Source organism: Rhizomucor pusillus (genome assembly GCF_041956525.1).
Source record: "Rhizomucor pusillus strain CBS 183.67 unplaced genomic scaffold VTP01scaffold_2, whole genome shotgun sequence".
NCBI classification, from domain to species: Eukaryota; Fungi; Mucoromycota; class Mucoromycetes; order Mucorales; family Lichtheimiaceae; genus Rhizomucor; species Rhizomucor pusillus.
This window is the reverse complement of record NW_027192144.1, coordinates 391,596-403,469: the sequence shown is the minus strand read 5'-3', so window position 1 is coordinate 403,469 and position 11,874 is coordinate 391,596. Positions and strand designations below refer to the sequence as shown.

General features: G+C 45.0%; 4 protein-coding genes across 4 annotated transcripts; 2 read left to right on the top strand and 2 right to left on the bottom strand.

The window, feature by feature from the left end:
• Positions 1-1,819: 1,819 nt before the first annotated feature.
• Positions 1,820-5,122, bottom strand: VTP01DRAFT_4215 (uncharacterized protein; the record flags this gene model as incomplete). Its single annotated transcript, XM_069382873.1, has 4 exons — positions 1,820-2,280; positions 2,345-2,558; positions 2,625-3,138; positions 3,198-5,122. The coding sequence occupies 4 exons, from the start codon at positions 5,120-5,122 to the stop codon at positions 1,820-1,822; spliced, it is 3,114 nt and encodes a 1,037-aa protein (XP_069243630.1).
• An 85-nt stretch (positions 5,123-5,207) lies between these two features.
• VTP01DRAFT_4214 (uncharacterized protein) lies at positions 5,208-7,405 on the bottom strand (the record flags this gene model as incomplete). Its single annotated transcript, XM_069382872.1, has 6 exons — positions 5,208-5,447; positions 5,502-6,358; positions 6,415-6,621; positions 6,677-7,034; positions 7,095-7,318; positions 7,378-7,405. 6 exons carry the CDS (start codon positions 7,403-7,405, stop codon positions 5,208-5,210), a joined length of 1,914 nt encoding a protein of 637 aa, XP_069243629.1.
• Positions 7,406-7,517: 112 nt separating this feature from the next.
• VTP01DRAFT_4213 (uncharacterized protein) lies at positions 7,518-8,105 on the top strand (the record flags this gene model as incomplete). The annotated part of the gene is made up of 1 exon (XM_069382871.1): positions 7,518-8,105. One exon carries the CDS (start codon positions 7,518-7,520, stop codon positions 8,103-8,105), a length of 588 nt encoding a protein of 195 aa, XP_069243628.1.
• A 464-nt stretch (positions 8,106-8,569) lies between these two features.
• On the top strand, positions 8,570-11,729 carry VTP01DRAFT_4212 (uncharacterized protein; the record flags this gene model as incomplete). Its single annotated transcript, XM_069382870.1, has 14 exons — positions 8,570-8,647; positions 8,705-8,767; positions 8,823-8,954; positions 9,017-9,348; positions 9,406-9,550; positions 9,610-9,770; positions 9,832-10,006; positions 10,064-10,234; positions 10,292-10,415; positions 10,477-10,727; positions 10,789-10,932; positions 10,997-11,467; positions 11,528-11,625; positions 11,687-11,729. 14 exons carry the CDS (start codon positions 8,570-8,572, stop codon positions 11,727-11,729), a joined length of 2,388 nt encoding a protein of 795 aa, XP_069243627.1.
• Between the last annotated feature and the right edge of the window lie 145 nt (positions 11,730-11,874).

The following is an 11,874-nucleotide window of genomic DNA, read 5'->3' as shown; positions in this document are numbered from 1 at the left end:
AAGAAAGGAACCATAAATCTATGATAATATCCTCTTTGCCACTATCCCGCCAATTATTAAGGATCCAAGTCATTTTGTGTATCTTTATATATGCTTTTTACAGCCTTATTTTCAAACTGTGCCCTGAGAAGCAGCGTTTCTCAGAACTACAGTTCGTATCTTCCACAAGCGTTGAACGGAACGTCGCATCAAACCTTGTCATTGCGTCAGTTGACGTAGTGCAGACTGATGATATGGTACGCAACCCGCCCTTGGCACCGACGCTTTTTTTAGCGGATCTCCCCTCCAAATCTAATGAAAAATTGCCTCACTTGGCGTCTTGTCAAGATACAAAGATATAGATAGAAGAAAATTCCGTTTATCATATTACTGAGAATAAAGCGCGGTACGGAGAGCTTAGTACAATGTCTGAAGTCGAAACAGAGTCAACTAGAATTGACTTAGGCACGACAGTCAATTGGAATTTGGAACATATGATGGATACCGATCGGGAGAATGCAATTTTGAATATATTCTTTCCGGAAAGCAATGTCGCCCCCAGTGAATATTGGTGTCGCATTTTGTCAATAGATTGATATCGTATGCTTAGAAATCAGACGCTAATCTTATGGTGTGAAGCCTTCGCACAATACATAGGACTTTGCCCAAACTCCATATTTCGTTTCGAAATAATCACGTGGACACTTCTTCCTGCGCAAGTCCATCTGACACATGCTCCTTGGCAGTTCCTCGGAAAGATTCTTAGGAGTGAAACTAAGAAAGAAAGTTAAGCTTAATTTTGCTTCCACATTTTAGGTATTCCATCTGAATTCCGTTTCCATAGATCTCGAAGACATACCTTTGTGTACCTGATAAAACGGTCGATTCGTGGGGCTCAAGTCGATTAAATACGGATTCTACATGATTGAAATTGATTGTCAAAAGATTCCATACTGTGAAACAGTTGAAAAGATTTCGAGAATGTCTGCATACAGCCGTTTGGGCCATTGTTTCTGATAACAGCGTCGTGGCGAAAAAGCGCAAAATTTTTATTGCCATGAGCATAAAATAGCAAGACCACTGCTCCTTTTCTCTCTCTCTTTCTCTTTCTCTCACAAAAATCAATGAAGACAATCAAGAAGATAAGCTGGAGTACTGCTCGTTTTAATATACGGATTGACTGCTTAATGGTAGGATAAAGCATGAATATGAACCTTTCTACATTGCTCTCTTCGCGTTACCAAGCTGAACCTTGATCTGATCACGCGCTCTGGTGTCTATCAACACCTCTCCATGGCTTCCTTTGCATATCAAGTCACGCATTGCGTTTAACATCGTTTCTGGCGTCTATGAATGTCTGCATTGTTCTCTTTGGCTTATCAAGTCGAGGTTTCCTCCATCACGGTCTCTGCTGTGGATAAATCTCCTCTGTTATTCTCTTTTGCTTATGATTGTAATGATTTGATGACTCTTTGGTGTAAACTCGGCGCCACCCCTCCACACATGCGATCACCAATGACGCATTTTTTATGCTTAACCAGCACTTGCCTGCCTCAACAGCCGATATAGTGAATGGATCTTGCTCCTGTAGCATAGAATGACGATGCTATAAAGCTAGTCTGGTAATGGTGATAGCAATATATAAGGTCATGATATGGTGGTATTGAATATCAAGCTATTCATTAGAACATGAAATGTGGTGTTTTAACAAAAATGCAAATATGCATAGCTTGAAAAGGATAACAAAATGTACTGTGGATGAAAAACAATGAAATCGGGAAGTCTATATCGAGTCTTGTAGATACGTGTGTACATCTTGCGATACGAGGGAATTTTGGGATTAATCGCTGTCAGTGTCAGGTTCTCGTTCGCCACCTTCAATCAACCATTTCAGTTGGCGAGCACGACGACGAGCTTCCTGCTCCTTCAATTCTTTTCTAGTCTTCTTTTTCTTCTTGCTCAAACGGGCCTTGACCGCCTCGTCGTCCACTTGCGCTTCGTCTTCAACTGCAGACTTACCATCTTTGCTCAATTTTCCAGCTTCCAAGTGCCATGACTCGGGGCAAAGTGCAGAGGTGAACTCGCTAGAGTGAGAGATCATAACTACAGCACCTTCCCAGGTCTTGATAGCGTTTGCGAGACCCCCCAAAGCATCGCGGTCCAAAAAGTTGGTAGGTTCGTCCAATACTAGCATGTGTGAGTTGTTCCACATGGCGGCAGCAATGACGACTTTGACCTTTTGACCTCCACTCAATGCACCAATCTTACTGTATTGGGCTATCTCAGGATCGAGACCAATGTCTAATGTATTTGCCATCATTAGTGGTTCTCTCTCAGGATCATAGTATCATTTAATATATATTACCTTTGAAGTGTTGTCGAATAGCATCCATTGTCAATTCTCGGAACATGAGACCTTCGCGAGAAGCTTCCTTGTCATCGAATTGTTGAACGAGTTTTTGGAAGCCTAGCTCGAGCAACTTTTCTCGAGAAATCCAGCTATTATATCTGGGTCGAGTGTTCCTCCACTTGATTTCGTACTGGAACGTCTTCTTGAACTTTGCACGACCGAGGATGCACTGCGCGAATCAAATTATGTGAGTTTACTGACCAGTTCACATTAGAAATATAAGCTTTCAATTTACCTCTACTTGTCGAGAATGGCCATCGTACTCGATAAATTTATCCATTTGTTGTCTTTCCTCGTCAGTCCATTGCCGGGTTTCTTTCATCGCAACTTCCTTGTCTTCGCCCGTTTCGTAACGCCAGCGCAAGTAGTCCATAGGAGTTTTTTCAATGTGCTGTTCCAAATGGTGGAATGCATGCTGAGCGACGTATCCGATACGCAATGCAGGATGTCTCCAGATAACACCTTCTTGTGGAACCAACTCGCCTGTCAACAACTTGATCAACGTGGACTTTCCAGCACCGTTTGGACCAAGGACAGAAACGCGCGAGGAAAGTGACAGAGAAACGCTAGCATTAATCAATGAAGGTTTGCTAGCGCCAGGGTAAGTATATGTGCAGTTTGTAGCCTTCAAAATAGCTTTACTGTTGCTTCGAACGCCTTGCAAAAGGGACGGTTTGGGGAATGAAAAGCTGACAGTTGCTGATTGGAGAGTATAGTAGTTGGCGGCTTCGGGCCGTTGCTTTACAAAGCTACATGTAAGATTAATATTCATTCACTTGAAATGCGTAGCTCCATATTTATCGCTTACTTTGAGAGATTGCCTGGGTATAAACGGAGTTTCTTCTTGTCGTAATGCAGAATCTGTGTACACACTGCATCCAAGAATCCAGGATCGTGGGATACAATAAGGCAGGTCACATCTTTCTGACTGATGAGATAATCCTGGAGCCATTTCACATTTGTAACATCCAAGTGATTAGTCGGTTCATCCAGGAGCAGAATATCAGCCTTGGACATCATGGCTCTTGCCAACTCCAGCTTCATTTTCCAACCTCCAGAGAGAGCACTGACTTGAGTAGACAGACGCAAGTCATCAAATCCAATCTGCATTAATCCTTCTTTGATGTCTTCTTTGCTGAGATTTTGCAATTCTTCATCTGCACATGCATAGTCCAAGACGTTGAGCGAAGTGTCGGCGGCTTGTGCTGTGTAATCTACAAAGGCCGTCTTGACCTTGTCTCTGGATGGAAATTCCTCCACTTTTCCTTGATATATCGAGCGCATTAAAGTTGATTTGCCTGCACCATTTTCACCGCACAGACCGTAGCGCTGTCCTCGGTGAAGCTTCAATTTTGTGTGATTCAGCAGCAAGCGAGTACCATAGGCTAATGAGAAGTCCTCAATGTTGCACAGCTGTTCACCTTCTTGTTCGTCAAAAGCTGTATCTGCATCGCCTTCACTTTCCTTGAATAGTCTAAAGTAATGTTCAAATACTTTGTTGCAGACAGTATCGGCATCGTTTGCGATCATAAAAGCCGACAAGTATCGGTACAGCAGCTTTGTCCATCGCTCCTTGATATAGAGCTCCTGTCGAATCAACTCGGACACGATGGCACCAGTGAAAGCAATGATTGGTGCGAAAAAGGAATCCAAAAATCCTTGCAACTTGGTCACCTCTACGCGAATAACTTTGGTAGCTTCTTCTGCAGACACGCGAAACGCTGCGTTCTCCTCTGTGTTCTCCTCTCCACTACCACCAGCATCGACTAGAGTTTGCTTTGCGCGTCCAGCTAGTTCACGAATTTCGGGAAAGGCAGCTGATTCGGCTTGATAGTTGACACCGGGATAAAGTTGAGGCAAAAACTGTGCAGCGGTGCGAGGATCGCGTACCAATTTACATAAATTGTCGATAATCATAACCGTCTGCCGCATAACAATAGTCGATCGTTCATTCAGAGCACGCGATAAAAGTGGAACCATAATGGCCAAAGTGGGGCCGTTGACTTCGGCGACAAACGTTGTACTCGCCAATTTTTCAATTGTCGCTGGTACTCGGGAGGGATCGCCCATGCAAAGAACCAAATCTTTCAAATGTCGTTCGATATCTGGGTTGCCACCAACTGCACATACAGCCATCATTGTCGACTGGGCTTGCGTTGCTACTTCGCTTTTTGTATCGGCGAGACAGTTCGAAACAGCAGGAATGATTTGCGGAAGACACTCGCCAATTTGTTCAGGGGCACGTTCTGTAAAGCTTGAGAGTAGTTTCAAGGCACCCAGCTTCGTTTGCCATTTTTTTGAGCCAGTGCTGCCCATTGCATCGAAAAGTATCGGTAACAGTATGCTGGCAGCTTCTGGAGGGATACCGGCGATAGTACTTTCTGCTGCCATCTGCGCCGCTTCTTGCACGACCGCTCCCTTATCTGCATATTGGTCCAAAAACATGCTCAGATAATTGACCAAAATAGGATCGGCAGATGCTCCGAGCACTTGAGCCAATGCATTGAATCCAATCAAACCGCCTTCTCTTTCCAATCCTGACTTCTTGTTGCGGGCTGCAGCGTTCAACTTATCAAGAACGCCATGGTGTTTCAAGCTGATGATTCCGTTCTTCTTGACGATCTCGGCGAGATCTCGGGCTGCTTTGTCGCACTCCTCGCTAGTAGGTGCGGTATTGATCTGCTTCAGCAGATCAGCAATCGTAGCTGCCGTCTCGTTCGTAGCTGGAACCATGAAAAGGAGGAAAAGTAAAAGACAAAGAAAAGGGAAAAATAAATAATTTTTTTGAGAACCGTCTTATTGGATAACGATATTCAAGCTACGAACGCATTGGATTAAGCTGAGCAATCAGAACGCATGGCACCTTGTCGCCCTTTTGGACCTGACTTTGCTTTTCTGTCTTTGCAGGCAGTTTTAGCAATCCATTCGCCTGGCTCAAACTGAGCATGCGGCTGCTCCGTTGACCTCCAGTAGATTCTGCTTTCAGTCCATTTTCAGTAATTGATATAATCACGCGCTGATATTCTGGCCGTGGATCGAGAGAAACAGTATCGGAAAGCTTGCGAAAAATATGTTAATAGTCGTCAATCATTTCAAGAAAGCGTGCTCTTACCTCTACGGAAACAGTAGGATTTTGGTACTGGGTGTAGCCAGCAATCTTGCGCAGTGCAGGCAATACAAACAAATAGAACGTGACTGTAGCCGATGCAGGATTTCCAGGTAGAGCAAAGACGAGCTTTTCATGATCGTTGAAGGGTACTGTTGCAAAGGTGGTCGGCTTTCCCGGCTTTATGAGTACTCGTCCAAAATGGATGGTTGCTCCAAGTTTTTGTTCCAACACAGGTTTCATAAAGTCGGCTTCACCCATTGACACACCGCCGGTGGTGATAAGAACATCGACTTTATCCAAAGCGTTCTTCAAGCGTGATTCCAGCTCGTTCACAGTGTCCTTGACAATACCAAAATCGACCGCCTCGTAACCTGCAGTTTTGATAGCTGCTAAAAGAGTGATACGGTTTGTGTCTCGAATTTCACCATGTTTAAGCTGCCTTGCCGAAAGATGGTCTACAACTTCGTTGCCTGTCGACAAGACTCCTACTCGAGGTTTTCGGTAAACTTTGACTTTTTGAATGCCTACAGAAGCCAAGACACCGAGCTCTCCACCAACGTTGGAAATAGGCTGCCCTTTGTATCCGACTATGGTACCAACTTGGCAATCACTTCCGACTGTCCGAATGTTGTCCCCCGATTGTACCGTTGCTAGTATCTCTACTTCCAGTTCTTCCTTTCCATCCTCGGATAACTGTACCAATCGGGTGTCCTCAACCATCACAACCGCATCCATGCCTGCAGGCACGACGCCGCCGGTTGCTATGCGGGCAATGTGACCTTTGGGTAGCTCTATATCAGAGGCTGCACCGCTTGCAAGCGATACTGAACCAACCTTGTACTTTCCAGGTCCATCTGCAGCTGCATTCAAATATAAGAATAATTGATGGAGCGCACATTTTGCCCCGCTATTTTACCTCTCACAGCGTAGCCATCCACGACGGATGCGCGGTATCCGGGAACAGGTTCCTTTGCTTCCACATCTTGTGCGAGGACATGGCCTACAATTGATTCTGATACTGGCATTTCACAAATTTCCATCGGAGAAGCGTGTTGGCTCACGATTCTCTCCGCTTCATCTACTGGAATGATGGGATATGGAGATGATCTTGCACGCAAACCAACTATGCTAAATATTAGATGATATGATTCCACTGAGATGCGTTCATTGTCAAATACCAGGCCTGTCAAGAGGAGCTGAAAGTCCATGCTTGCCAGTCGTAGCCGTCTCTGGACGGTGTTTGCATACATGTTGCTGTGGATGATGATGATGGTGATGGTGATGATGCTTATTTTCATGCAACTTTCGTGAGGATTTTCCACGCAATAGATCCAGTCCATGTGGTATAATGTTGATAACAGCAGATAAGTTCTCTTTGCATGCTTTCGGACTGCCAGGGAATGTTATTATAAGCGTTTGATTGCGGATGCCTGTGACAGGGCGCGACAAGGCTGCAAAAGGTGTAACTGCTGTAGAGGTTGCCAGTATTAGATGTGTTAGCCCGGGTGTCTCACGCGAAAGCAGCGGTGCTACGGCCTTGGAGCAGTGTCAGGTCTCTTGCTTATCAAATAGTTGTACGAGAAACTTTGAGCTTACCTCCGGCGTTGTATCGCTTGGAGCGAATCCAGTGCCGCCAGTGATAAGGACAAGATCGAGTTTTGCAACGTCACTCCAGTATTCGACGGTTTTTCGAATTGCAAAAGGATCGTCAGGTACAATTGCGCGCTGCTGAACGTCATAGTCGCCATTTTCAGTCAAGTGAGCAACGAGCAATGGCCCGCTTTGGTCGCTGATTGCGTCTTTTGAAGCTGTATCGCTAACTAAAGCAGTTCAGTTTTGACCAGTATATACATCTTTGCTATGTATAGGGGACAAATACCAGTAAGGATTCCAGCTGTGTACGGCATGGCTGCTGAAAAGCGGATAAAATTCACATGACTGATTTCAGAATGGGCCCATCGGCATTGGCGTCAGAGTCTTGATCCGCTTCTCCACCCTCCTCAACTTGTTTCGAGCCCCATGCTCACCTTTTTCGCTGTCATTACAGTGATTCTTCTTTTTACACCTACAATTCCTCTGATCCTTTATGTACTTGGATTGTTGGTACCCAAAGACCATACAGTTACAAAGTCGACTATAGTCAAAACTTCCCCGGAGATTACGTGGAGAATCCTGACCAACATTCGTGAATATCCGGACTGGCAACCCTCGCTGGAAAGCGTCGTCGTTAAAGAGCAAGCAGAAGGTCGCGCTGTCTTTTTAGAGCGATCAAAACGGAAAAGAGAAACTTTGGTCGTCAACCTGGAACAAGGAACTGGGAGGACCTTAGTGCGTATCATTGAGCAGAACAGCATGGCAAAGCAAGCACGGACAGGCACTGCTGCATCTGGACCAACGTTTATAGGCTCTTGGACAATCGATTTGACAGCAAATCACAGAGGGACGTTGGTAACAATTACCGAACGCGGTACCATCAGCAAACCAATTGTCCGACTACTGCAGTGTACAGTATTTGGATATGGCAGACGAATCGATACCTTTATAAGGGACCTGTCAAAGTATACAAAGCAGCGTAGTGAAGAGGAGAATGTGCTCGAAATCAACTAGCGGCAACTGGATAGTTGCCTGCCATACTTGCTCGTGGTTCTTCACCGCTCCTGCAACCTTATGCATACCTTTAGGATTATCAGAAGAGATTATACCCATATCAGTTACTGTATACATATATCATGTTAAAGAGCTTTACGTCTGTACCCATCATCTATTACCATTGCAATTAGTGGCCACAGCTCTTACTGGTCTAGAGTTCAATTGACAGCCTGCAAACAAAGGAAGCCGATTGAACATATGGCGTGGCTACGACGCCGTAAACTACAAAAGCTTGCGTATAATGAATTGAATTAATGCGCTTGTGGTTTTTCTGGCGTTGGATCAGAAGCTTTCATTGAGAACGTCGGGAGCTGCAGGTTACACACGCCGACACGAAAATCGTGACCGCGTCCCTTCAAATTATCCAAGCAACGACACTCAGGTTGTACTTGTTGGGTAGCTATCCATAACAGCAGCCGCGGATGTCTGAACGTTTGTTATCAAAAGAAAGCAGCCGTATGTTTAAACCGTCCGACACATTAAAGGACACAGACGTTGAGGTACGCTGCATGCCACCCCGTCAGTTGCTCCTTCCACGATCTCATTGATTTACGCAGAGATACCTTAAACAAGACCATGAAATCGTCGTACAGCAGACGATTTCGGAATGCAGCGAAGATGTAAGCATCTGATTAACGCAGTGGATCTGTCAGCACAGCTAACGGGAAAGTATAGACAAGCAAGAGTCTCCTAGATTCGCTTCGTGCCGTGCTTGAATCGAACTTGAAAGCGGGGCAGCAGCAGAATCAGGACGACAGGGGCCAACAGGAAAATCGCGGCGGCACTGCTGCTCTAGACGTTTGCATGGTACGTTCAAACGAAAAGCTGGCCTCAGAAGATCAGACAATAATTCTATAAACTCTATAAAGTTGAGTCCATCCGCGGCGACCATCCAGCAACGTGCTTCGTCTTACGCGACTGTGGTATCCAAACTGAACGATGCTAGAGCGCGCGGCGAGGATTTCCGTATTGTTGAAAATCTTGCAAAAGTCAGCGAGCCAAGGGACACGGCAAGCTTGCAACAATCACCATGGAAGTTCTGGCAGCTTATTGAATATTTTACTGGAGAAAGCGAAGCTCTTCAGGAGCCAATGGAGGGGCGATATCTACGCTCATATGGACTCAGGGACAGTGACAGGAACGTTAGTACGAGAATAACAAACCGACTTTTGAACGCATCACGAAAATGGCTCGAGAGACAGTAAGCAGAATGAAGAAATCTGTAACCATAGCTGCGCGTGGTGCTTACAATAGCCAGGTACCGACAATTTGTAGATGATACACTGGCGAAACGCGCTCTGGATGCTAAAGTTGGTGGTGATCCATCTCCTGCCAAGCGCATTCATGCATTCATGAATATTACATTCAAGTCTGGGTCACGATGGTCAGATCCTCGGTTCGAGGTATAGGGTCTATCAATATTATAAAGACTCAGGCGGTGCTAATGAAGTGACATACGTAGGTTGTGAACGGTACACCGATCTGGCTCTACGTCTACTTGCTGTTTCGATGTGGATACTTTAAAACGGCTCTCGAATATGTACGGAGAAATCAGGACTTTTTCCAAACGGATCCTGGATTTATAAAGTATTTCCAAGAGTATGTGGAAAGCCCTGGAAGAAGGTGAGGAGAGACTGGTATCATCCTCTATATGCGGTTCTCTTAAGTTTTTTTTTTCACATAGTCTCGAGAAAACAACACGAGATGCCATCCTTGCGGACTACCAGCGACTGGAATATGGTCAGGAAGCAGTTGATCCATACAAACTAGTCCTTTACAAAGTTGTTGGCCGTTGTGCCCTGAACAAGAAGACTGTGTCTGATATCATCGTAACGACAGAAGATTATATGTGGTTGCAGGTATGTTTAAGCTGTTTGATTTTGAAACTAGAACGCGTATAACACAATCGCAACCAGCTTTGCCTCGTTCACGAAGAAGCCGACAGCAAAATGTCTGGCTACGAGCAGTACCAGCTAGGCGATCTCCAGAACCTTTTGCTAAAATACGGCTCAAAGCGATTCGATCCACATGGAAGCAATCCTTGGACCTACTTTGCTGTTTTGCTTCTAAGTTTACAATTCGAGCGGGTATGTCGCTGTATCGCTACGCCGCAACATCCGTCTCATATTCTAGTTGAATCATAGGCTATAGATTATCTTTACAGGAATGAGACAAGCAGGATGGAAGCTGTGCATTTTGCTGTTGCGTTAGCATACTATGGCTTGCTTAAAGCTCCAGAAGAACCACTAAAAACAAGCTTCGATCTCCGTAAGTCAATTGCTCGTCTACAAGAAAAACAAAAAAATGCCAATACTTTACATTACCGTAGTGATCTTCCAACATGACCGCATCAGTCTCAACTTCCCACGCCTCATATACCAATATGCTCGCACATTTGCCACCACAAATCCAGAAAATGCATTCCAGTACATATATTTAATAACGCTTTACGCTGATCCACAGAACTTGGAACATGATGATATGGTCACACTCTGCCAGTCCTCTATCAGAGATCTCGTGCTCAGCAGCAAAGACTACAAGATGGTTTTAGGTTCACGATCACCAGAACAAGGTCGACAGGTATGACGATGGAGCCTCAGATTATGATCTCATTATATTTAACGTCGTGAATGACATATAGCCCGGTTTACTGGATCGAAACAGACGGCTTTTGGGTGTTACCAGCGAGAAAGCGTTCTTAAAAGCAGTTTTGTTGCCTATCGCTGAGAAATATGCGCTTGCAGGCAAATACGACGAAGCAGCATACGTATATGAGCTTTCGGCGGTAAGACAAGAAATAGGCGAGAAGTAAATATTATGTGCAGAGGAACCAACCACTTGCTACGTAGGACTACAACAAGGTTGTTGATGTCCTAATTAAGCAGCTTAGTGATATCCTGCAACAGCTCTGCGCCCCATCCTTGATTGGAAATGCAAACAGTACTGCCGGCAAGGAGGAACAACTCATGAACCTTTCGGTACAAACACTGGAAAGATACCAACGCCAGCAGCACATTGGTTCCGTAATCGACGAGCAGAAGAAGGAGGCTGTATGCATATTGATTAATTTCATCAATTGCCGAAAATTGTATGAACGTGGTGAATATACAAAGGCATTGTACGAGATTGAAAAAAGTGGAGCAATTCCACTCAAGGACGACCTTGGCCAGGTGCAGCGGTCAGCTGACCTTTTTGAGCTTCTGGATGACAATATCACCAAGAACATTCCTGAAGTATTGGTCATGGTCTCAGACATGTTGCACAAGGAGTGGAAAGCAAGCTCCGGGCCATCACTCAGCTTTCAAGGAGCAGCGAAACGGGTAAGGATTGCTCGTGGGATCGATCAATTGGGAAATTGGTTACAAACAATGCTTTTACAGAGGGTCCGAGACATTGAACAAAACATTCAAGCGGTGTTGTCATTCGTGGGAAGTATACGTTTCAAATTGCCTGCTGACACAGTCGTGCAGCTTAACAGGTTAGTGATAACTTCATGAAAATTGGAGCTAATGTAATACTCACTGCGGGGACCACCGTAGAATGGAAATGGCAATGTCGGGGTCAAGTGGTGCCCATATATAAAACTAGCTGAATAAAAGAACGTGCGTCTATTCATTGGATCTGACTTACGGCCCGGGGTTGAAATGCGTCAAGAATGGCTCGCTTCGAAAACAACCCGACCGAGCTGCCAAGCAAGAATATAAATAGAAATGTTTGACACATTGCT